The 26527-nt window shown below is 39.3% G+C and overlaps 3 protein-coding genes across 3 annotated transcripts; 1 reads left to right on the top strand and 2 right to left on the bottom strand.

The window, feature by feature from the left end:
- Nucleotides 1–6731: 6731 nt before the first annotated feature.
- Nucleotides 6732–8058, bottom strand: LOC116691824 (isocitrate dehydrogenase [NADP], mitochondrial-like). Its single transcript, XM_032519729.1, has 2 exons — nt 7851–8058; nt 6732–6844 (listed from the first exon to the last, which is right to left on the bottom strand). Exons 1-2 carry the CDS (start codon nt 7969–7971, stop codon nt 6732–6734), a joined length of 234 nt encoding a protein of 77 aa, XP_032375620.1. The 5' UTR covers nt 7972–8058.
- A 2250-nt stretch (nt 8059–10308) lies between these two features.
- Nucleotides 10309–13293, bottom strand: tmed3 (transmembrane p24 trafficking protein 3). Its single transcript, XM_032518597.1, has 3 exons — nt 12984–13293; nt 12273–12518; nt 10309–11361 (listed from the first exon to the last, which is right to left on the bottom strand). The coding sequence occupies exons 1-3, from the start codon at nt 13125–13127 to the stop codon at nt 11128–11130; spliced, it is 624 nt and encodes a 207-aa protein (XP_032374488.1). The 5' UTR covers nt 13128–13293; the 3' UTR covers nt 10309–11127.
- A 1994-nt stretch (nt 13294–15287) lies between these two features.
- On the top strand, nt 15288–24450 carry si:ch211-107o10.3 (retinol dehydrogenase 13). Its single transcript, XM_032517649.1, has 7 exons — nt 15288–15551; nt 16105–16245; nt 16425–16616; nt 17781–17942; nt 18091–18207; nt 18476–18680; nt 23415–24450. The coding sequence occupies exons 1-7, from the start codon at nt 15476–15478 to the stop codon at nt 23509–23511; spliced, it is 990 nt and encodes a 329-aa protein (XP_032373540.1). The 5' UTR covers nt 15288–15475; the 3' UTR covers nt 23512–24450.
- The last annotated feature ends 2077 nt before the right edge of the window (nt 24451–26527 follow it).

A 26527-nucleotide genomic window follows, 5' to 3' on the forward strand; every position in this document is an offset into this window, starting at 1 on the left:
GAAATTCATAAAATCTGCTAACTCACTCATCACATATCTCTACATTACTGTACAGATTCACAATATTTACTGTTTTTCCTTGATGAGAAAAGGCATAACCTGATGAAAACATTGTGAAATTTGACCCTATAATTGCTTTTGTCATAAGCCAATATTTAAAATCATGCAAAACTGTGATGTGACATACTATATTTTACTGCATGGCCTTGTATGCTTCACGCTGTCGTTATAAACCATCACTGGCCACACAAAAACACACACAAGTCTAATATCTTAAAGTATTGGTTCACACTGTCTCACTGTAGGCCTCACATGCCAAACACCGGTCTCAAAAACCATGACCATGCAAACACAAAAAACACACAAGTCTAATATCTTAAAGTATTGGTTCACACTGTCTCACTGTAGGCCTCACATGCCAAACACCGGTCTCAAAAACCATGACCATGCAAACACAAAAAACACACAAGCCATACTGAATCTTAGTCATATACAGAAGCTGTAAGTTAGCATTGTTTCAGGTCATTTTAAAGCACTTCCTGTGTTTAAATCTACACTGACAGTGGACTGACAAACCTCTTTGAGCAAGACTGCGGGAAACATGGCTGCTGTGTGCAAAAATCTGATCACAATTGACCAAAAACAACTAAAACTGAGCTAAAAAAACAACTAGAACTGAAAAAGGGAATTTAATAAGATTCAAGCATATTGGGATTTGGGGGCCTTTATGAATTGGCTTCAATGCAAACACACCTCTCCCTATCAATAAATAAACGAATAACAGTTAATAAAAACAAGTGTAAAAAAAAGTGAAATTATTAGATAGAAAAATTTAAATTGTGATAAAAAATGACAATCATGTGAAAAAAAAGGTGAAATTCATAAGATCTGCTAACTCACTCATCACATATCTCTACATTACTGTACAGATTCACAATATTTCTGTTTTTCCTTGATGAGAAAAGGCATAACCTGATGAAAACATTGTGAAATTTGACCCTATAATGCTTTTGTCATAAGCCAATATTTAAAATCATGCAAAACTGTGATGTGACATACTATATTTTACTGCATGGCCTTGTATGCTTCACGCTGTGGTTATAAACCATCACTGGCCACACAAAAACACACACAAGTCTAATATCTTAAAGTATTGGTTCACACTGTCTCACTGTAGGCCTCACATGCCAAACACCGGTCTCAAAAACCATGACCATGCAAACACAAAAAACACACAAGTCTAATATCTTAAAGTATTGGTTCACACTGTCTCACTGTAGGCCTCACATGCCAAACACCGGTCTCAAACACCATGACCATGCAAACACAAAAAACACACAAGCCATACTGAATCTTAGTCATATACAGAAGCTGTAAGTTAGCATTGTTTCAGGTCATTTTAAAGCACTTCCTGTGTTTAAATCTACACTGACAGTGGACTGACAAACCTCTTTGAGCAAGACTGCGGGAAACATGGCTGCTGTGTGCAAAAATCTGACCACAATTGACCAAAAACAACAAAAACTGAGCTAAAAAAACAACTAGAACTGAAAAAGGGAATTTAATAAGATTCAAGCATATTGGGATTTGGGGGCCTTTATGAATTGGCTTCAATGCAAACACTCCTCTCCCTATCAATTAATAAACGAATAACAGTTAATAAAAACAAGTGTAAAAAAAAGTGAAATTATTAGATAGAAAAATTTAAATCGTGATAAAAAATGACAATCATGTGAAAAAAAAGGTGAAATTCATAAAATCTGCTAACTCACTCATCACATATCTCTACATTACTGTACAGATTCACAATATTTACTGTTTTTCCTTGATGAGAAAAGGCATAACCTGATGAAAACATTGTGAAATTTGACCCTATAATTGCTTTTGTCATAAGCCAATATTTAAAATCATGCAAAACTGTGATGTGACATACTATATTTTACTGCATGGCCTTGTATGCTTCACGCTGTCGTTATAAACCATCACTGGCCACACAAAAACACACACAAGTCTAATATCTTAAAGTATTGGTTCACACTGTCTCACTGTAGGCCTCACATGCCAAACACCGGTCTCAAAAACCATGACCATGCAAACACAAAAAACACACAAGTCTAATATCTTAAAGTATTGGTTCACACTGTCTCACTGTAGGCCTCACATGCCAAACACCGGTCTCAAAACCATGACCATGCAAACACAAAAAACACACAAGCCATACTGAATCTTAGTCATATACAGAAGCTGTAAGTTAGCATTGTTTCAGGTCATTTTAAAGCACTTCCTGTGTTTAAATCTACACTGACAGTGGACTGACAAACCTCTTTGAGCAAGACTGCGGGAAACATGGCTGCTGTGTGCAAAAATCTGATCACAATTGACCAAAAACAACTAAAACTGAGCTAAAAAAACAACTAGAACTGAAAAAGGGAATTTAATAAGATTCAAGCATATTGGGATTTGGGGGCCTTTATGAATTGGCTTCAATGCAAACACACCTCTCCCTATCAATAAATAAACGAATAACAGTTAGTAAAAACAAGTGTAAAAAAAAGTGAAATTATTAGATAGAAAAATTTAAATTGTGATAAAAAATGACAATCATGTGAAAAAAAAGGTGAAATTCATAAGATCTGCTAACTCACTCATCACATATCTCTACATTACTGTACAGATTCACAATATTTTCTGTTTTTCCTTGATGAGAAAAGGCATAACCTGATGAAAACATTGTGAAATTTGACCCTATAATTGCTTTTGTCATAAGCCAATATTTAAAATCATGCAAAACTGTGATGTGACATACTATATTTTACTGCATGGCCTTGTATGCTTCACGCTGTGGTTATAAACCATCACTGGCCACACAAAAACACACAAGTCTAATATCTTAAAGTATTGGTTCACACTGTCTCACTGTAGGCCTCACATGCCAAACACCGGTCTCAAAAACCATGACCATGGAAACACAAAAAACACACAAGTCTAATATCTTAAAGTATTGGTTCACACTGTCTCACTGTAGGCCTCACATGCCAAACACCGGTCTCAAAAACCATGACCATGCAAACACAAAAAACACACAAGTCTAATATCTTAAAGTATTGGTTCACACTGTCTCACTGTAGGCCTCACATGCCAAACACCGGTCTCAAACACCATGACCATGGAAACACAAAAAACACACAAGCCATACTGAATCTTAGTCATATACAGAAGCTGTAAGTTAGCATTGTTTCAGGTCATTTTAAAGCACTTCCTGTGTTTAAATCTACACTGACAGTGGACTGACAAACCTCTTTGAGCAAAACTGCGGGAAACATGGCTGCTGTGTGCAAAAATCTGACCACAATTGACTAAAAATGACTAAAACTGAGCTAAAAACAAACTAAAACTGAAAAGGGAATTTAATAAGATTCAAGCATATTGGGATTTGGGGGCTTTGAGATAAAAGACATCTTCGAATCTCAAATCCAGCCATTACACTAAGCAAGTACACACAGGGTTTAAAGCAAAAACTTACCTTTGATGGGGTTGATGTATCTCCAGACACACAACGCTTTCTCCTTCTGCAGTCTTACGTGATTTTGTGCATCACAAATGGGGTCTAGTCTGCCTCGCCTCACTGTAAAATATTATGTCAAGTCAGTCCTTAAAAATATACAGCATTATCAAAACTCATTTTAGGTTTGGTATTATGCTAGGCACCGACACAGCTCAAGCCAGACGTGCCATCAGGCAGTTCAGGGACAAGCAATGATGACATTTGCTTCAATCTTAGACCAGAGGGATATTCCAGACAGGAGGTTCAACAAACTCTGAGTCCAACCCTGAGATGAGGGAAACTCTGGCTTTTTTGTTTCAGGAAAACCTCCACCTAAGAGTCAGTTATTATGGTAACCGAGCCTGTGAACCTAACCTGGTCGGGAGGAGGTTTTCTTTGAGTTTCTCTCTGTCTCTCTCTAACACAGCGCTCTTTCATTTCCTCATTCATTCATTCAATCTGTACCAGATGAAATTTACCACAGTTTGTTATCTACATGAATGAAAAACAGTAACAGTAAAATTAACTGTGTTAAGCAGAATATAAAACTTTTTATTTTCTAAAAATATGGCATTTTCTTGTGTCGACGGTCCCGTTGATGAAAAAGCTGCTTTACTTTGCAGGGTGTCATGTTGGGAGATGATATTAAAGCCCCGACATTTTCAGCGTGACCCGCTCTTAAATGTTTTAAACCTTTTTGTAATGTTCCCTGGACACAAACCAGTAATAGCCATTAAAAATGAGTTCTGCAGTCGGTTATTATTTAATTATTATTATATTATTATTATTATTATTTAATGATGTAAATCCTTTGAAATTAAAAGATTATTTAATATAATTAGGTTAATGATGTTGCTGTATTTCCGTCAACCAGTTTGTTTGTGGTTGTTACCATGGTAACATCGTGTCGTGGCTCCATTCATCCTGCCTTTTTATTGTGGTTGTGCGCGGGCGTGATCGAACCTACTCCGAGTTGATTGACCCAACTCATATCAGCTGTTCTGAAACCGACAACTTAGTTTCCCATCTCAGGGTAAATCTACTCAGACATCAGGGTTTGTTAAACCTCCTTCTTGAATGGAACCCAGGTCTAAACTCGGTACAAAACTAGTTTATATGCCCATTAACGATAATTCGCGAATATAGAGCAACAATATTGTATGCAAACAACACAACCCCTCAAATGAAAGCGGTGCCTCCGCAGGGACATTCTAAAACGTGAAACGTGAAAAAGCTTAACGTGGTTTAATGTATCTAAACAACGATCAATCATCAACATATTTATCATGGCTATATCTTGTCATGAACCCTTAAGCCTGTCAAAAAAACGAAACTCAAATCCAACGATTATAGAAGTTAGCTCACGTTAACGTTTTCTTCTTCATTGGTGTCTATGGCGAGGAAAAGGCTTAACGTGAAAAAGCTTAACGTGGCTTAATGTACCTAAATAACGATCAATTATTAAAATTTTTCTCTCACATATTGCTCCTCATAACCAGTGAAAACTGTCAAAAAAATCGGACCCAAAGTCCTATGGACGGTAGCTGACATTAAGCGTGTCTGCTTCATTAAGGGATGTAAGGAAAAAGCTTAACGTGAAAAAGCTTAACTCTCACATATTATATCACCATATTTCTCTCACATATTGCTCCTCTTAACCATTAAAACTGTCAAAAAGAGGAGCAATATGTGAGAGAAATATGGTGATGATTGATCGTTGTTTAGGTACATTAAACCACGTTAAGCTTTTTAAAACGTCCCCCTCCGCAGCTTCCATCGCTCGCGAGCAAAGCCATGTACAACAGAGCGTCCGAAAGCCAGCAGCCAAACCGCTACAAAAAGCCAATTGCTTCGCCGAATATGACTGAAACCCTGACAGTAACTGTGATGACAGAATTAGCTTACCAGCTAGCTGCAGTGCTAAAGCCGTTTACACCAGCTCCACTCCGGCTAACAGACGAGATGCAAACAACGGGAGACACGTTCTCCCGTGACACAAAAAGGACACTGCGTTTGTTTTTAAAACACAAAACCAACAAAATGCCCCTCTCCACAAACCTAGCTTCACAGCGGAATGGGGTTCAGGCCAGGGGAGGGAACTACTGGAAGTCAAACGTCGCGTTCAAGATCGTCTTGTTAAACGGTTTAAAAACACAGACAGGATTTGAAGTGCTATTTCTATTTCAATCAAATTAACGCTTGTCATTTTCCTTCGACGGTCGAAACATCCGCGTTCACACAAAGAGGCTGAAAGGGTGGCCAAGATTTTTCTAAGCTGGGCTATCCCTGATATCGACATAACACCGTCAGTCTCTTCATCGCTAGCTAGCTAAACAAAATGGATTTTACTCTTTCAGAAGCTAGCGCTGTTTAGCTAGCTGACAGCGGATCCAGATCCAGCATTAACATTCATTCATGCTGGCAATAAGATAAGATAGAATGTAAGACCAGCAATAAGAAAAAGAATAGAGAACAATAAATAATTAGTACAAAAAAAAAAGTAAGAAATATGTAGTAAAATAGTCATGACCTTACATTATTTACACAAGTAAATTATTATTAATTATATAAACTAAAGCTTCTTTAAGTCCATCAATGCTGTCAGTCATATATTTATAAAATATAAAATATGAAAGTCTTACTTTTCGAAGTTCATCCCTGTCTTCCCGGCATGTCCACACTGCAAGCCCGCTGAATTTCCCGCGTTGTGTGTAAAATTGGCGCGTCATTGTGTGTATTTTCGCGGAAACGTGTATAACTTGCAATGTCTCTTGCAGCCTCTGGGGGCGCTGTTGGACACACACGTCTTGGTCTCACAAACCCATCCTGCCTTGTGAGACCAATATGTATGAACCTCAGAAAGGCAGGGGGTTGGCCATTACTGTAGAACAACTATATTAACTGTTAGCACTAGAATCTATGTAATCACACATGTATTCATAATGCCTTATATAATTAATATTCAATAGTTATAGCATCAAAAAGATTTATGTTTACGAGACCATCAAAATCGGTTCCGTAACCCGATTGGTCTCGTAATGCTGGTGAGTAAACCTGAAAATTGGTCTTGTAAACCATGTATGCACACACACACACACACACACACACACACACACACACACACACACACACACACACACACACACACACACACACACACACACACACACACACACACACACACACTTTACGACTCTGATCGATGTACCCTCTCTTTGATGAACTCCCATATGATTCGCGTCATCTCATCTCCGTCCATCTCCACCACCGGCTTGTCCACCTTGATGCGCTTTGTGGCATCTGAAAAGTTAACAGTTACATTAACACTCATGTTTTACAATGCTGTTTACAGCTGCAGGGGGATGACACTGATAAATGTTCAGGAGAACCAAAAAGACTTTTGCACGCAGTCGAGGCTGCTGCATTCACTTAACATTTTACACAGCTGGAGGGTCATATTTTCACAGTCATTATGTGCATATTTTCATTGCTTCAGACAGAATGCACTGCCTTGTATTTACACTTCTTGGTTCTTGAATTCATTCTGGCTTTGTGTGCGACTGACCCTGCAATTTGGGAAGGAGTCTTTAAACTCCCATCCCTGTGGGAAAGCTCACCCACAAGTCGAGAATATCTCTAAAATAACTCCCTTTATTGTAGTAGCCATCTCACCTGTGAAACCTTTCTAAACCACCAGAGAACAAACACGACACATCAGCATTTGCTTTTATATCCCTTTCACTTTGTTACGCTTATGCAGGGTTCATTCTTAGGCCTACTGTGAAACTCTGCCAGACACTGTGGCCTTGGGATTATATGAGCACGTTGATGGCAGTAATTACCTGTCCTGCCCTGCCCTTTTTTACCTGACACACACATGGACTCACATGCCAAGATAGGCCAACACCAACTACAATTATAGACTTTACTAAACTCATTTCGCTTCCATTCTTTCATTTTAATTTTCACTATGGCACAGCTGTTTTTGGAGCTTCCTTACAGGTTTCTATTATATTGTTTTAACTTTCTTTTCTGGGTTTTCAATACCAGTGCTAAATCAATACAGTTTTGGACTGTGGACTATATTTCAGGATCTTTCATAGATCATCTAGTGATGGCCAGTTGCCAATCAGCAAACGGGTTTCAACACAGACGCCTATACTCTTTCATAAAACACTCATCCCGTCCACATATGTTCCACGGCCACGTGGACACACTAATGTTGTGAACTTGCTGAAAATGCGCGCTACTGTAGGCTAATACATTTGATTCATAGTGTTGTGGTTTTAGCCGACGGCTGACTTACAGTTCCTCTGTTGCCGCCTATGGTAGCAGACGGCTGCCGGTGAGAGCACTGCGGAGTTTCGCGTGAGAACAGCAGCTGTACTTCTTGACACGGCCGTTAGAGCTTTTAAGTAACCCGCCATGTTTACTAGGAACTGATCAAGAGCCTCCCTGACAAGACAATACCCCTTTTTCTAATGAATGAACAACAGACAAGTAGAGCCATAGATATTTATATCTATGCGTAGAGCCCGGTAAACTGGTGACGCAGGACGTATAGTAGGCGTCAGAGAACACCTTCAGCGTGGACAGAGCATGCTTTCCTATGATTGGCCAGCAAAACCGGCTGCGGGCCAATCACAATGAAGTATGCTCGTTGAGTAGCCAATGTTCAGTTCAGTGTGGTTCAAGTTAAAGTTTAGTTTAGTTTAGTTTAGTTTAGTTTCTTGTGCAGTCCCCCTTAACTAACTGTAGGCCTACAGTAAAAAGAGCAGTTTTAGCTTCAATTTTTAGCAAATTAAAATAAATTGCATATAATGAGAGAAGGCAAAAAGGATTAAGACATAAAAAGAATTGGCACACAAACAAACAAGTACAAGAAAGCAAACACAGATGACGGCAAAGGCATTAAAGCAGTCCATGCAGTAAAGACAAAGGAGTCTAGAGAAAGGAGACTAGTCACAGGGGCCACATTGAAAGCTCATACAAGACGCAACATGGAGGCAGGCAGCAGAGATGGAACGGCAGCAACACTGACTGGGTCATATCAAAGTCACATCTTGGGCACATGGGTAGCTCAGCTGATAGAGCACGTGCCCATATGTGGAGGTTAACTCCTCGACGCAGCGGCCACGGTTTCCACTTCGACCTGCAGCCCTTTGCTGCGTGTCATTCTCCCTCTCGCTCCTCTTTCATGTCTTCATCTGTCTTATAAAATTAAAGGCCTAAAATGCCCAAAGAATGATCTTTAAAAACATCCCATTTTACAGATTAATGTGTGCAGTTATGGTTATTGGACAGCCATGTTTTAAGGTGTGTGGTGAAGGTGGAATGTGTATGTTTTTTATGTATATCTTTGATTGCAGCGGGCAGTGAATCCCAGTTTTGTATTGCCGTAACAGAAAATGAAAATTGACCAAATGTGCTTTTTCTGAATGGAATTAGAAGGGCACCTCGTATGGTGCTTCTGGTGGTGGAGGAGGAGGAGTGGTGTTGTGCAGAATTTTGTAGGCCAGGCAGATGTTTTTTGTGTTGGATTACATTTTCCCAGTTTAGCAGTTTACGGTTATTTAAGACAATACAGTGATGTTAACTGTTAGGCTTCTGTTCCAAAACGTTGTGTTGTCTTGTAAAGAGTAGTTAGTGGCTTTAGTGATGAGCTGTTAGTTTGTCCCCGGTTTGTCAGACAATATGTTAATATGTGACATAATCATGGTATCCATAAGTAATTTGGCGGTATTAAAAGTAAATGTATTTCTAATACATTGGCTAGGCTAAACTTGACCCTATTGCACCCTTTTTTAATACAGTATGTGCTTTATAAGAAAGATTAGAATCAACAAGAATGCCCAGATACTTAAATTGTTGGACAATACTGTTTTGACCCAAGATGGTTATATTTGACACAGTACATTGTCTTTTTGTGAAAGACATTACTACGGTTTTATTTACAGTAAGTTGAAGGCAGGAATGTTCTAGCCAATCAGTGATCTGATCCATAGTTGTGGTGTTTGGCAGCAGCCAGATGTTTTGTCTTGTCATGCACATTTACTACGGTATTGTCCGCATACATGAGTTTAGAAATCAGGGCAAACAAATGGCAAATCGTTAATATATAAGTTTACTTACCTTCTTTCTCTTTCCTTTTCCCACAGCAGTGTGTCCAGGTGTTAGTCTCTTATTTCCACTCTGTCAGTGGTGGAAGAAGTACTCAGATCTTTTAATTGGGTAAAAAGTAGCAGTACAACAGTGTACAATTACCCTTCTAATACAAATTCTTTGTCCAATTTAAAAACTTGATGTAACCAATTAGGGTTAAAATTATAGAAATAAAATTGATTTTATTGGTGAACACTGTCTGTTTAGTTATTATTAAAGTGTGGGAGCTGTTACATAGTGTGTCAATATTTTCGGCTTTTTAGCACCTGGCCTAAGTATAGGATTGGTTTTGCACACAATCACAGGCACTGTAATTTCAACCCAAACTAAATCATTTTTATTCTTGATATGAAATAGTAAAACACGCCTTGAGGAGGTCATGAGTCAGTCAGAAACAGATTTCATCATCTGAAATATGTAGTTGATCTTAGTAAACAAAGACAGCTTATATCCACCAAGGCTGCACAATTTTCTGAGTTTCTTATTTTTAACAATAAAACAGGTTTTCTTAGGAAAACTTAAAAAAATTAATACATTTTTATGTCAACCTGGCTCTTAATTGGCACTTCAATATTGCCAGAAAATACAAAATGAGTCACAGAGCAAATCCGGCAATTTTATTGACATCTGTTGACAGGTTTTAAAGATAATAGGGAGAAAGATAAACAAATAGGACTGCGAGCATACCTTTAGGAAACGTGATAAAAATTGGGTCCATTAACCATATCGCTTTATGAGATAACATGGACACCTAAATGTAAAAAAATTAACAGTGAAAACTGAGAATCCAATCCGTCAGTAAAAAAAGGATGATACGTAACAGATTAAAACTGTATGCCAAACCTTTAAATAAAGATGTCTTAAGGCACTTTGTATGAGACACACAAGGGCATGAGGGAGAAAGAGCTCTTATAAATCATAACAGCATTTTTTGCACATAAATTAAGGTTATCACAAACATAATACACATTGTAAAACAAGAACAACAAACATTCAGAAACAACTGATGTGCCACAACGTCCTATGTAATTACTGGGTATCCAGATGTAAATCCATGATGGTCTTTCTGTAAAGCAATCCGGGTCATTAACAGATAGTAAGTACTAACCTGCTTTATGTTGCACCCTAAAAATATAATAAATAATCTGTGCAAAATTGAAAGGCGTCAATCTCATATTCAACATAAATTTAAGTGTTCAGTACAGCATGTTAACAACAAAACAACACAGACGTGAAAAGGGCATTCACAAGATTGTCTTGATACTTGTTAAGCAGGAAAAAAAGAAAAAGAATCCCCAAACTATCCCTTTAGGAAAAAGGTTTGCTGAACACAGCAAATAATGTACTTTATGCTAATCTCATGAAGCATTTATGTGCTCACATAAGCCTCTATTTCCTAGGGCACAAAAAGACTAAGAGTTTTAAGTGGCGGCTGCCACAGAGCCTTTCTTCTCACTGAAGAAGCTCCTGAGCATCAGGACCTGACCGATGCCAATAACAAACAGCAGGACGGTTTCTCCAATGGACCAGTAGGTCACCCGCTCCAGGAGATGCTCGGCTTTTGTGCGGTCGTGCGCCTCTCTTAGCCTGTACCATGTCTGCGAGTCAGCCACCACTTTCAGGATCTCATGAATGGAGACGCAAGATGACTCCAACTGACAGTAGAAAGATCAACACAAATCAATCAAGAGCACAGGAATGGCCCGGGGCAAAACGTAGATTAGAGGGTGGGTCAGACATTTGCACACATTGAATGATAATAATTAATCTGCTCCTGAACAGATTCACTTTAACTTCCCACATTTTTCCAGCAAGTCTCAGGACTTGAACTGGCCAAAACGAACATCCACATTAAATATCCCGTATATAGCATAAGATTGTAAACACTATCTTTAACTAGGAGACTACAAATGTGGGCTGATATGGGAAATCTGAGTTATTTTTTCTTTTAAGTTCTGATGTCAAACATTGAAACTGCAATGTTTACAACAATGGTTGACATTTCTAACTATTTTTGTGTAAAATTAAAAAAGGCTGAGCACCCCCCAACAAGAGGGAGTGTTAACTAATCAGGATGTTTCAGGTATTGGGGGAGAAGGAGAGTATATTTGAAGCCTTGCAAATAAGATTAATCATGGTTAATATAATATTTTCGGTACATGATGAGTCATGTGCCTTTCAGCTCTGGCTTCACCTAGTGGACTTTATATAAACTGTTCCCCATTTGAACTAAACTAACAAGAACAATTTAACAGTAAAGGTTTTGCTTCACTTGTTATGATAGTGATTGTTAGTTATGATTGTTGGTTAGCCTAACTTACTAAACACAACACTTTTGGCAACTAATGTTTTTCTTACAGTGTGTCTTTAATTTGAAACTTATCTTCCCCTAACCTAAAGGCAAAATGTATAAGTGATTGTGTGATCCTCCGAAACCTTTAAGTATCTAGAGTAGCTAAGTGACAGCCACAATGTGTTCCATTGAAAGGTTTAGGCCACTCCACTAGACTGTTTTTGTGCACCTTGTTCCTCAAACGGAGTTGAAAACCAAGTTCGTCAGACTTACTTGAGTCAGGGCTGTACTTCCAGTCATGGTCTGCACGAGAGGTTCCTCGTCTCCATGGCGGAAGTCCATGTACACCGTTTTGTGTGTAAAAGTGGAGAACCCATTGCTAAAGCAGACCTTGTAGACTCCTGCCATAGCTGTGGTGTGAGAGAAGCTGTCATACTGCTTCCTCTTCTCACTATACAAGACATTGTATAGAGGATCAGTGACAAAGCAGTCTACATCATAGTTGCCTCCCGCAATGACCTAAACGAAGAGAAAACACACATTACAGACGTGTGTGGATGACAGAACATGTGTATGCCAAAAATAGTTGTAAGATAATGTTGTTTAGTTGTAACATATGCAATGTGCAATGTGGAACTGGCTCACACTGGTTATGCAGAAAACCAGTTAGGTGGGTTATTTTGGGTAAGACAACAAACCTTTACCAAAACAATAGTAACTAAATGTAAAGTAAAAAGTGGTAGGCCTATTAAACTACAAGTAGGGGTAATATGAGGATTTCAATTTGAATAAACAAATAAGCACATCACTAAAAACAGATGCGTTTTGAAATCATGTAAAGAACTCAAATGATGTATTTCCTTCTCTTACCAAGAACTAAAAACAGGCACCACTCAAATAAATGACTAGCTAGCTAAGAATAACTTTGGCAGCATTTGTTAAGCACACACTTGTGGGAGTGACAAAGCTTTCAGAGTAACTTACTTGGAAGTCTATTTCAAACTTCACGTCTTTCTCCAGTTCTTCGTAGAAACATTGCTTGTCGTTGTCAGGGAGCTCAAACGTGAGCTCAGTTCCAAACGCCACAGACACATGAAGCAGCAAACAGCCCAGTCCCAGGAACAGCATGTTGAGAGAAGAAACCGCTAAAAGCTGCAGAGTGTAGCATGAACGGTAATAGTTTTGTAGCTCTGACGTGGCACAAACACACAAGTACTTCCGGGGCAGGTTTGTTTATTTATTTTTTTTGCTTGAAAATTAGACAACTGTTCTCAAACGTGAAATAAGGTCAAACCAGACACACTATAACATCTACATATGAAACAACCAATTTTAAACCAGTTAAAAATACGAGGCAACAAATTACCGCGATCCATTTGCACTTCTGCAACCTGAGAGCAATAACGGTGTGGCACCAACACTCATGACGTTTACGTTTCAAAATAAAAGACCAGTATTTTAAAGTAATCCAGAAATGATGAATTGTTTTGACCACCAGTTAAGATGAGAGAAACGTACAAACGAGTTTAGTCAGGAATGAAAGTGATCAATTGTATTAGCAAAGGGCGTCGTATGGAATCCATTCTATTTTTTGTGGTAATTTGGTTAAAAGATAAAGATAAAAGATAAAGATAAAGTACGCGGCTCTGCTCTCCTTGGGTCTGTAAAAGATGATCAAACCCGTGTGAGTCTGACATTGACACGTCATTATCACACAGCAACACCTAATTCAATTTTCATTATAGACAGAAGGCAAACAACGGCAGCAAGTTATGTCATACACAAGCAGGGCTGCCAACTCTCACGCATTGGCCGTGAGACACACGCATTTGACTGGTTTCACACGCGCACACCCACACTCCCGATTTCTCACGCTGAAGTGTCAACCCGGTCGGTCAAATTTCTGAAAAATAGTTTATCTATAATCTACCTGTTGTGCCACTGCCACTCGTGATTGACTAGTTTGTTTTTCAGAGACTGTGGGGGTTTCAAGAGCGCTCCCTGTCTGTGGAAGTTTCGAATTGTCGCAAACTGAGAACATTTTTTTTACGATCCATCCCAGGTGCATTTCCCCGGCTCCATGTATGAGCTCGAGTATCACAGACCCGACCGTCGCTTCGTGACCACTCTCTCTGTAAAAAAAGTAGGTGAGCAGCGCGGCTGGTGGACTCGCTCTGCTGTGGCAGTGAGGCGTTGCATCCGTGCAGACCTCCGATGAAGAGAGCGTACAGCCTCCTCTAACTTTGTCAGAGACCAGAGACCCAAATGGCGTCTGTGTCTGTGCGACGGTCTAAAATGAGATCCACCATATCAGCGGAGCAATAACATGCACAGCAGACTAGATTACAACTCTCCAAATGTCGGACAACGAGATGAGGAGTTATATTTTGAATGTGCACAAAGTTGTAAACATGAGCAAAAACTGATGAAACACATCTGAGCTATACTATCTATACAGTATATACTATACTATATATACTATATATACTGCAAAAGTTGGGCCACTATTGTGCTTCTCTAACCTCGGTGCATCTCTAAATGTAACTGTAAATAATTATTTTATGTTTTATAAAATGACAAATAGTCTTTATTTTCCCAAAAGTAATACGTAAGTGGGGCACAGAGCATAAGGGCCAAACATTACTGAGCCTTGGCACAAAGGTTAAAGGATAAGATCTATTAACTCATGGTTCTTATTCTTTAGAATTTCAGTGGTCTTAGTTGATCCCTCAACATTAATTTAACTTTGGGTCCCTGGTCCCTACACCAGAAACCCCTGGACCTGTTCCCCCACAGACCCAAATCTTCTCAGCTGTTGCTGACATATGCTACTGTCTCTTCATGTGGTTCATTATGTTTGGGACATTGTCTGGGTCAGGTCTTATATCATAAGAAGTTAATATTGTAAATAATGTAAATGCTAAATGCCGTCTGTTGATACTACAACAACACAAAGGTTCTTAACCCTACAGTTTTGCACATATCATGTAAGACTTAATTTCTGCATTTTCTTGCAAAAAACTCTCCAGAAAGTGCCATTTAATGGTTTATTTTTAAAAAAAAAATTCTGGGGGGGCATACCCCCATCCCCCCCCACATATAACAAATCCCAATTTAAACCCTGAAGGATAAAGACCCAAAGAAATTGCTTTGTACGCGGCAAAATATGGGTTGGCCCCCCCAAATCTCACTCCAAGGTTTTGGGAAAAGTTGGCAGCCCTGCACAAGAGAGGGTACACATTGAAAAACAGTCTTATTCTGAAAATCTCATTCGGTGCACACCACGCCACCACTTCCGCACACGGTGTCGTGTTTAGAGAGAGAAAAACATTTCGGTTTTAGCTGCACTTGACCTTGCAGCCAATGCACTGCGTAGTCTTATTTAGACACAGGCAGAGTTTTTGCTTACATTTGTATTAATCTTACCACTGAATTTTGTAGTGAATTAAGTTGGTTAATAAATAACAGGCTAAAATATGCAAAACTACGCGGAGTCAATCAAGAACTTTGTAGCGAGGCACGCGATCGGTCTCACTGTTGCGTTTGTTGGAGGTAAATGACTTTTTGTATTATAGGGATATTGTGTGCTATATGTTTTGTTCCTTTCTGCGTTTTCTTAAATGTCAGTGCAAAGGAAGTAAACCCTTACTGACAATATATAATACTCTGTAACTATTGAGGCAGAACTCTGCATGCCAGAAAAGTAGCCTATCACATTTCCATCATGACAGAGGCATTAATCGTGGCTGCTGCTCCTCTAACCCTAACCCTCAGTTTGTGAATAAAGGAATGTCAGTGGAACAGCTAGGCTACTCAAATCAGCATAGTTAATTATTTCACAAGTATAAAGAACATTTTAGTGTTTTTGTAAATAAATATGCATGTATTTGGATCTCAAGCCATATTGGAAATCCCAAAGAAAGGGTTCATTTCAGCATTTTCTTCTCCTGTAAAATAAATTGTTTACCGACAGCTTTTCATGTCACTTTAACAAGGACCAAGAAATAACACAACATTATCAAGAAATAAATAGAGGAACCACAACGAGACATATTGCACTGCATTTGATATCATTGTTAACATGGTGATGCTTTTTTTTTTCCAGGGACAGGCGTACTGGCCTTGCGCAGATGGCTGGCTGGTGGAGTGTGCCGGAGCAAGGTCAGGCTGGATGGGAAAACAGTCCTGATCACAGGAGCCAACACTGGCATTGGGAAGGAGACAGCCCTGGATATGGCCCAGCGAGGTGAGGGCCTCACTTTCTAATTAGTTTTGTCTGTTCCTTTTTGTTGTTTTTGGGCATCCCTTTGTTATTTATAGAGTGGCTTTGGATTAACCTAAATTAACTGCTATTTTGACTACTAATTCAGTACTAGTTCAGTTTGAATATTATATACATTGACGCTGTTTCTTATTTTTGTCAAGGAGCCAGAGTAATCCTAGCCTGCAGAGACATGACCAGAGCCCGTATTGCAGCTGATGAAATCCGGCAACAAAGTGGAAACGGTAACGTGGTGGTAAAGAAACTGGATCTCACCTCACTGAAGTCTGTTAGGGACCTGGCCAAAGATGTCCTGGAGAATGAAAAACGTTTGGACATCCTCATCAATAATGCAGGTATTTGGCAGTGGTTAGTCAGCGGCAGTAAACACTTAAGTTCACACTACACTAAAGTAAACACTAAAGTTCACTACAGGAACAGTAAGGAAATAATCACAAACATAATACATAATGTTATAACACATAGACACATTGAGAACTTATCTGTAGAGGAGCGCTTTCAAATATCACATTACAGCATCAAAATCAAAATCTGTAAATAAAAATAGGCGTCCCATATGTCTCATATAGGCAGCTGAATTTTGTGGCTGAAACGACTCTTACTGTATTTATTAGAATAATCCTCTCTCAACATTTATAGGCCAAAAAGTGACCTAAGTTTGGGGTCAACTGATGGTGGACCAAGAATTTATTTTTTTGGTAAGTTTAATGTTAAGTGTGTTTTTTTGATTTTTGAACAATACACACAGAAAGTATTTTTAAAAATCAGTTGGGTCACCTCCAGGAGTCTTACCAGATGAGAGGGCTTTTATTGCAGACTCTTTCTCTTTTGATATAACTAGTACAGTGCCTTGTAGAATTTTCCAAAACCGAATTGTACCCCAAAATTACTTACAGAAAGACCCCAAACCACCCTTACTATGCAACTCCACTGTATAGCCTACGACTGACTTACAGTGTAGTCTACGTCTACATCAGAGGAAGACATTGTATCACTACATTAACCTAACAGAGAATGTGACAGATTTGGAATTAAAGCACAAAATATCAAAATGAAATGAACAAGATAGGCTATGTTCTGCCTCTGTTTAAAAGTGGTGAATGTACATGGAAAAGCCAGGGTTATGTAACACCTTTTTTCCAACCCGTCCCACTCTATTAGATAGATGTTGGACTCCAACTAATCTTTTCTTTAAAGATTATTTTTTGCAATTTTATGCCTTTTTACTTGATAGGATGGCTTAGACATGCAGCAAAGGGCCTCAGGTTGGAATTGAACTTGCAGCTGCATACATGGGGCACACGCTCTACTAGGGGAGCTACCCAGGTGCACCTCCGACTTATATTTCTGAGTTGTACTCATTACAGGAATTGGGGTGTCCTAGAAATTGTCCAAGCTATTATCTTGCACTGTGCATTCTGTTCAATATGAATTGGTATAACAATCTTTGAACGCATAGTTAATTAAGTTATGATCATTGTGTATTTTTTTATTTTAAGGTATTATGATGTGTCCCAAGTTGATAACTGAGGATGGCTTTGAAATGCAGTTTGGTGTCAACCACCTGGGACATTTTCTCCTTACCAACTGTCTTCTTGACCTGCTGAAGAAGTCAACTCCAAGTCGCATTGTCATTGTCTCCAGCCTGGCACACGAGAAAGGTAAAGACAATGTTTTGTCATTTTAGTCCATCATAGCTACCTACTTTATAGTTAAAATTGTATCTCTGACATTTGACGTCACTTAACCTGATACTGAACTGAACTGAACTAAGTCATGTATTTGTCTTCTCTGGATTATTTCTTGCAGGCCATATACACTTTGATGACATCAACCTTGATAAAAACTATCAACGTGAGGTGAGCTACCGCCAAAGCAAACTGGCCAATGTGCTCTTCTGCAGAGAACTGGCTTCAAGACTGCAAGGTAATGTTCAATGCACGCTGCGTCCCATTAACACAGCATTGTTGAGATATACTGTAAGGGTAAAGTTGATGGGGAATAATCACCGTATTTGTCCTGGTTTTTATGTTCTTAAATTAACACGAAGTCTTATGTAGTGAAAATCTCTTTTTAGTATTCTTTTGTTTTTGCCCCGGTTACCTTGTATTGGGTCCGTTTCTTTCCTATGTTAATAATTAATATGTTTCATGCATTGTAACTAACATTTGATTTGATGGATCCCTCTCATTAGACACTGGTGTGACAGTGTACAGTCTTCACCCTGGGGTCATTCGCACGGAATTAGGCCGCCACTTGTTCCCTACTTTAGCTCTGTGGAAGAGGATCATAGCCATGCCATTTTTCATGCTGATCAAAAGTCCCTGGGAAGGGGCTCAAACCAGCATCTACTGCGCTGTGGATGAGAGCCTGGCAAACGTCAGTGGCCTCTACTACAGGCAAGTACACCTGCAATAAAACTGAAGATGAACTTCCTTACCTGAGTTAAAGGAGAACGCCGGCCATTTTTTTCGTTAATTTTGATCGCTATGAATATGTGAGTACTGTCGATTTTATAAAAAAAAAAAAAAAACTGAATTGGTGCTAGCAAACTGGAGTTGCAGCTACGTCTCCAGCTCGCATTTAGCTAAAACGGCAGTTGTGGGGGCATGTTCTAAAGAGTGCCTTTGTGCCTCTTAACAGACACAAAATGCAATTAAAATGTCTGTGCAATATGACAACAAGATGCGTTTTAAACTCAGACATTGTTTAAATTCACCGACCCTGACTCGCCCTGCTAGCTGCTAGCTGCCGTCCAGGATGAGTGCGTTCAGCCAGGCTTTGGTGATAATCATCACTCATTAGTTCCGTGTGTATTTGTAACTCATCCATTTAGTGTGCGATCAATCTGGTATTGGTGAGTAGGAGGCTTGGCAGTGGTAATCTGTGTGCTAGTTCACTTAGCCGGGCTAGCAGGCCCAACCAGCATCCTTGCTTCTTCTTTCTCTCTTGTCCCCACCTTTGTCGCCTCCTGCTCTCTCTCGCGCTACACATCTGCTCCCTCTGCCAAGGTCACAAAACAAGAGGAAGACATAACAAAGTGTGGTAGTGATCCACCACAGCCCCCACCTGAGGAAAGATTTGACCCTGAGACACCACAGAGCAGAGATACAAAACCTCAACTCCTCTTTTCACCCATCCAGCACCCCTCTAACCCTCTTACCAACCCCGAATCCTTTGAGGAGCCATCGCTGTCTCCACTCACCCTTTCCCCTCTTTCCCCTACCCCCATGTTGGAGTTCACTGACCACATGAATCACCTGGTAGATGCTGGAACCAAATATACACCCCTTCCTTCCCCCATCACTCAACCCCTGGCAAAAGTAAAACGCCGGGCTCCTCTGCCAGGAGGTAAACAAACTCTTTCCACTCAGACTGATAAGGACGCTTGTGTGCAAAATCCAGTAAGCATGACCTGATATGTGCCGGGCCTTGGCTCCAGGCCTAGAGACACTCATGACTTTTTTCAAAGACAAGCCCGGCCCTATGTATTCAATTCTTCCTCAATTTATGTTGTGATAGGTAATAGGAAAAGAATGGTGAATAAACACTTAACTGCAAACTTAGCAAATTTAGCATCCATTCCTCGTCAGCTACAGCCTGTCCCAAAAAATGAAAACACACTAACACTAGCCTTACTAAACGTCAGGTCTTTGGCAGGAAAATCCTTTTTAATCAATGATTTTATTATCAAACACAATCTAGAATTTTTGTTTTTAACTGAAACTGGTTAGACCATAATAACAGTGCTGCTGTTCTCATCGAGTCAGCTCCCCCTAATTTCAGTTTTATGAGCGAGAATAGAGTGAATAAGAAAGGAGGTGGAGTCGCCATTTTGTTTAATGACTCATTCCACTGTACGCAAATATGTTATGGAAATTTTGCTTCTTTTGAATATGTTGCTGTTCAATTAAGATCTTCCCCTCAAGCGATGTTTCTAAATATCTACAGGCCACCTAAATATTGTGCAACCTTCATTGATGACTTCGCTGAACTGCTGTCTATAATCTGTATTAACTTTGATTGTGTAATCATTGCGGGTGATTTTAACATTCATGTTGACAACCCCCAGGACAGGGGGACCAAAGAACTGTGTTGTGTTTTTGAGAACTATGGACTGACTCAGCATGTGACAGAGCCCACGCACAATAAGGGGCACACTCTGTACTTGATTGTCTCAAAGGGTCTGAACATTTCCAAGGTTGTGGTGACTGACGTTGCTCTCTCTGATCATTCCTGTGTTTTCTTTAGCGGCACTATCTTTGTGCCCAAAAGTGTCCAAACAAAGATAATCAGAAAACGGTATATCACTGAAAACACCAGTGAAACATTTATTCAGCTTTTCTCCTCCACACCCGCCCTCAATGGGCTCTCAGTCACTGAGCTTGTAGATAATTTCAACTGTAAAATTACAATGTTATTGATGCCATGCTCCCATAAGGTCAAGTTTCTTGGGAAAAAGATTCCATGGGGAAATGTTTGGGAGAACGAAAAAAGGAGTGTAGGAAGTAAAGAAGGTGGGGAAAAAAAAATTCCGGGCCTTTTTTTAAACCTTAAAAGGGGCTTCGCGTTTATAATTTGGAAAAGGGAAAGAAGAAGGCCCTTCTTCTTGAATTAATTTTAGAAACAAAAATAATTTACGTGCTTGGGTTTTTTACGTTGATGGTTAAAAAACCTCCCGTACCTAATCTGAAAATTTTTACCAAGGGCCCGCAAGACTTTTTCCTTTTTCAAAAACAAAATTAAAAATTGATAACGCAGGCCTCCCTATCAAGTTCGGGTATGGTGTGTCACAGTGTTCAAACAAAACTAGTTCCAAATGACAAAATTTCCCCGATCAAAACCCTTTAAAAACCGGGGGGAATGATTTAACATCTGAAAACCTGACCTTTTTTGCCTTGATTTTTTCCAAAGGGAAATTTTTAAAAAGTTTTTTCCCAATTTTTGACTTCTGATCTTTACAGATTGTGAACAACCCTCTTTCTTTCAGGGAACTTTCCACAGGGCCCTTTAAAAACGGAAATAATAAAACCACTTTAAAAAAAGAACAAACCCCGACAAGTCCCTAATGAGCAAAATATAGGGCCCAAAATCCAAAAAATTTCCCTTTTTAAGTAAATCATGAAAAAATAGTCTTTCAACAAATAAAACCCTTTTTGTCATAAACAACGGGTTTTTATTTCCTTTTTAGTCGGGTTTCCCACCAAACCCCGCACTGAAACGGTTTGTCAAATCTTTTAAGGGCATCCCCTTAAAACAGGGAAAGGCAAAAATTTTAATCTTGTATTACTTGATCTCAGTGCGCCCTTGGGCACGGGGACCACGAATTTTAACTAGACCGATTGGAAAAATGGTTTGGGCCCTTTTTTTTGTACTAAACTGGTTTTAAACCCACCTAAAAAAATAGGGATACTTTGTGTCTATAGGAATTAGGATTGAGCGTACAAATATGAAGTGCCCGAGTTTCCCCAAAGGCCCCCATTCGGGGCCTTTCTGTTTAACATCTACCCTGCTTCACGGGGGAGATTATGGAGGAAAAAAAAAAAATTACCATAGTTTTGGGGGACGGGAAACCCCAAAAAATTTTCATAACCTTTTCGCCCCAAAGGAAAAGTCCAATTCAAAAAGGGCTAAGGGCAAACAAATTTAAAGGGTGGATTGCCAGGAAAATTTCTGAAATAAATGAAGGAAAAAAAATGGGTTTGTTGTTTTTGGAAAAAAAGAGGAAAGATTAAAAGTCTGCGCTCAGCTTCAAACAACTATTTTTAAAACAACAGACAAAGCCAGAAATCTTGGTGTAGTCATGGACTCAGACCTGAATTTTAACAGCCACATTAAGACAATAACAAAGTCAGCCTACTATCACCTTAAGAATATATCAAGGGTTAAAGGACTTATGTGTAAACAGGACTTGGAAAAACTGGTCCATGCTTTCATTTTCAGTAGACTTGACTACTGTAACGGGGTCTTTACAGGTCTCCCTAAAAAATCAATCCGACAGCTACAGCTGATTCAGAACGCTGCTGCTCGAGTCCTCACTAAGACCAAGAGACTGGATCACATCACTCCAGTTCTGAAATCTTTACACTGGCTTCCTGTGTCTCAAAGAATTGATTTCAAAGTACTCTTGCTAGTTTATAAATCCCTTAACGGTTTAGGTCCAAAATACATTTCTGATCTGCTACTACACTATGACCCCCCCAGACCTCTCAGGTCATCTGGGACAGGTCTACTTTCTGTCCCCAGAGTCAGAACTAAACAGGCTGAAGCAGCTTTCAGTTTCTATGCTCCTCATATCTGGAATAAACTCCCAGAAACCTGCAGAGCCGCTGCTACTCTCAGTTCTTTTAAATCAAGGCTGAAGACCTTTCTTTTTGATGCTGCCTTTCTTTAAATGAATGCTCATTTCTTTAAATTTCTTATGCTGCACTGTAACTTTTATTCTTGTGTTTTATGTGTCCTAATGTTTCTATTTTGTTTTTAACTGTCTATTCATGTGTTCTATTAGTTTTTAATGCTTATGATTTTTAACTTTGTTTGTACTTGTGTTTTATCCCCTGAGCGCCCAGTGGTCTGGCTTGGTCCGCAAGGGGACATATTATGCCGTTGCGGCGAAAACATTTAGTTTATTCCCCCTCAAAAATAGGTAATTGAGCACTATAGTGGTTATGATCAGTAACTATGTAACTACAAGGAAACTTTCAAAATAACGCCTGTGGCTTGCACAGTAATAGCGTTAGAGAAGGCTAGCTGTAGTCTTGCGCTGAAGTCCCGTGGGAATTCAGTTGTAACAGAAAAAGATAGTGTGCAGATTGGAGTGTAGAACATGCCCCCACAACTGCTGTTTACTCGCAGTACTCGCATATTTATAGCGATCAAGATTAACATTAAAATTGCTCGGAGTTCTCCTTTTAATATTTGCACTTGTCTGGAATTCAGTCCACTTTGCAGATTTTTTCCATTGTACAATGGCAGAGCGTGACAATGAAACAAATGATTCATGGCATAGTAAATAGTTTATTTCATAAAGCTTCTGCTAATCCATTAGCAATTGTGCTACAGCAGATGAGATTATCAAACAATTGTATTGGACTCTGTGTGATCTTCTCCCCATACTTTACTTCCTCATACAGTGATTGTGCTGCCAAAACACCGGCACCCCAAGCCCTTAATGATGCTGCAGCCAAGAAGCTGTGGGACCTGAGTGCTTCCATGGTTGGTCTAGCTTAAACACAATAGCCTTCCTTGCTTTTATCACCTACTCTAACTTCTGGAGTCAGCTGTCCTGTTTTTTCAGGGGAATCAATAACGGCAATTGAGGTTTATTATCTAATGGGTATGGGCATTGCTTTTTAAATGATGATCTACCATAGGTCTAAAGGATGTTCAAATCTTTTAGACCTAGATGATGAGTATAACATTTTGCACTATTTAATCTTAGACCCCAGTTAATTGTTTGAATAATTAACTTAGGTGTTTTGCTTAATCTTTATTTTATGCAAGTGCTGCATTATGATTTCTGCTTAATTGTATATCTATGGTGTGCTGCTATATCCCTATCAAAATGAGGCAATACTTGCTTTTTAATCGACCCTCTGATTGTTTGCATTACAATGAGCAATTGCAAATTCTAGAAAGCTTATGGGCCAAATAAGATGGCATTTTGTCATTATATGATTTGTGCTGCAAAGACTTTTAAGGCCTTAAACTTCTGCTTTTATTCATGGCATCTAACAACAATTGCCAACATAGAGTAAAATGATTGTATTGTATGTATAATCAATTCTGTGTCAGCCTCCTTGCAAAAAAATTGTACAACCATGTAAAGCAATACTACAATACTACATTTGCGTACAGGTCGAAGAGGTAGACATCGTTGAAGTAGTGCCAAGTGTTGCGTGAAGGCTGCGAAATGACTTTATGTGTTGGCAGTGAAAAGATTATTGCACTTCAGAGGAGAGAGGATCTTCCACCAGGTGTAGAGAGGGAGTGGGTGCCTTAGGGGCAGAGAAAGAGAGAGAGAGAGAGAGATCCTTTTGTGAACCGAACTTACCAACACTGAACAAAGTGTACAACAGGGAACCATCCACAATGAAATTATTTCTGGCAATAAATGTCTGATTTAACAATAATTTCTTTTCTGGCAGTTCTTAAATACCAGCTGCAATAGCATTTACATACATTTATGGAGGACAAATGGCTTTAAATGAGGAAATAGTGCCCACAACAATTGAAACCTATTCTTTTTAAATCACATTGTGACTTACAGAAACAAATAGAGAAGCCAGGCTTTTGTGAGCAGTTTATCAGCACATTTTATGGTGATGATGTGTTCCAAAGACTGAATGCGGCCTGGCAACCCCATAACTTAAGCATAAACTGCTATCAAACACAGTATTGGGTTGCCAGTCTGAGTTCCTTAATGTAACTTTGGTTATTTAAGAATTTCCCCAGAGCTCTTTTAAATTAAGCTTGGTGAAAATATGCAGTATTGAAAAAAGAGAATTTGTTGAAATAGCTCATGCGTCTGGTAAAATAAAGCCTCCCTCAGCTCTCATACTGTACGTACCACTTTTTGAAATAAAGTCATGAGTTTGATACTCCTGTTTTTCAGCTTTCAATCGGCATTATATCTCTGTTTGATATTGATCCATCTTTTTATATCAACACGCTTATTGTACAATATGTTAAGTACGAGATGGATTCTTATTTTTTAAACTATCCACTCAATGACATGCAATTGAAAATAGAAATGCCATGGCTGCTTGTTTTTAGGTGTGAAAATGATGTCAGGATGTTGGCATGCATCACAAATTACTCACCTAATGTTTGAATTCCAGTTCACCAGTTGCATCATTCTCAGTGTTCAGTTAAGTTTTAATGGATCATGCTGTATCATGTCAGGGTGTCCGAGTTCTTTGAGCTTGACAAATATTGTTGCTTTCTGTTATATTTCTGGAGAATATGACTAAAACCAGCTGCGTGCAGAGATTCATAAAAGAGTAACCTGTCTCAGTTAAAATTCAGATATTTCACATTTTAAACGACTGAAGTGTAAAGACACAACTTTCCTCTTTTTTTTAGTCCTTGAATGTAAAGTATGAATCAATGCATCATCTAAAAAAAGACTTATTTAATTACTTAATTGTATACAAATCATGAGATAGGTTAGAATATAACCTACATGTTGGTGTTAATACATATGAACTTGCATAAACCCCTTACTTAAGTTCCTGTTCACCACTTACAAAGTTCACTTTTTAAAATGACACAAAGCTCTTATTTTTGTAACAATTCTTACATCTTCAAAAAGCAATAAATTACATTTCTAGTCATCCCTCTAAAAATGAAGTAGTAGCAAAAACTGAAGCACAAAAACTCATAAAAGCCTTCAACATGATCGCATATTATGAATTTGAATGACTGAATTACCTCAAGGCTCTCTGACTTAGATGTTGCCTCTGCAGTATCTGTAGGTAATGTCATGCACATGCCCTTATCAGTTCTCCGTCCAACGGATACAGAATCTATAGCTGGGCTGGAAAAGTGATAAGGAGATGTGAGCGACCACAGAACAACAGCACCTGTTAAATCTGTATCACACTGTGATGGATGACCTATTGTTTAGGGACAAAAGTGAGATTCCAGAGAGGTTTAAAAAGTGCCCATCCATGGACATCCTGAAACTGCCATCCCTTCCCTCGAAGTCCTGGTCCAAAGAGAGGAGTCATTCAGCTGCAGAAGAGGTAAACCTGTCATGGAAAAAAAGCCCCCCCCCCCTCTGTCTTTTTCTACCATCTCTGCCAGCTGAAAAGCGCACCGGTCCTCATGCAGCGAGGTACTAGTTTTAGCTCTAACCAGTCAGAGTGGGTTCCTGAAGCAGTGTCCCCTCACTGTTTGACTGCTGACAAACTTTTGAGACACACCCCATTGATGAGTTTTATTTCACTGCAGCCCCGCCTGTCTCGTAAGGATTTCTATGCTGCTATTGGTTGACATTCAGAACTCACCATACCTGCCCCCTGGCTCTTGTGGACTGGAGCCAAATAGTTCTTCCAGTTGTCAATCACGGGGAGTCAGCCAGTGGGATGAGAGAGACCAGGCTTGGCCGTGTGTTCCCCACAGGTGTGGCTGAGAAGCACATTCCAATATGTACATACCTGTCAGCTCCTCTGGTATTCAGCTGCTCCTAGAAAGACCTCTGTTGACCACTAGCTCTCCCCTTTCCTCTTCATGGGGCCCATGC

This window comes from Etheostoma spectabile, chromosome 1, assembly GCF_008692095.1.
Source record: "Etheostoma spectabile isolate EspeVRDwgs_2016 chromosome 1, UIUC_Espe_1.0, whole genome shotgun sequence".
Lineage (NCBI taxonomy): Eukaryota > Metazoa > Chordata > Actinopteri > Perciformes > Percidae > Etheostoma > Etheostoma spectabile.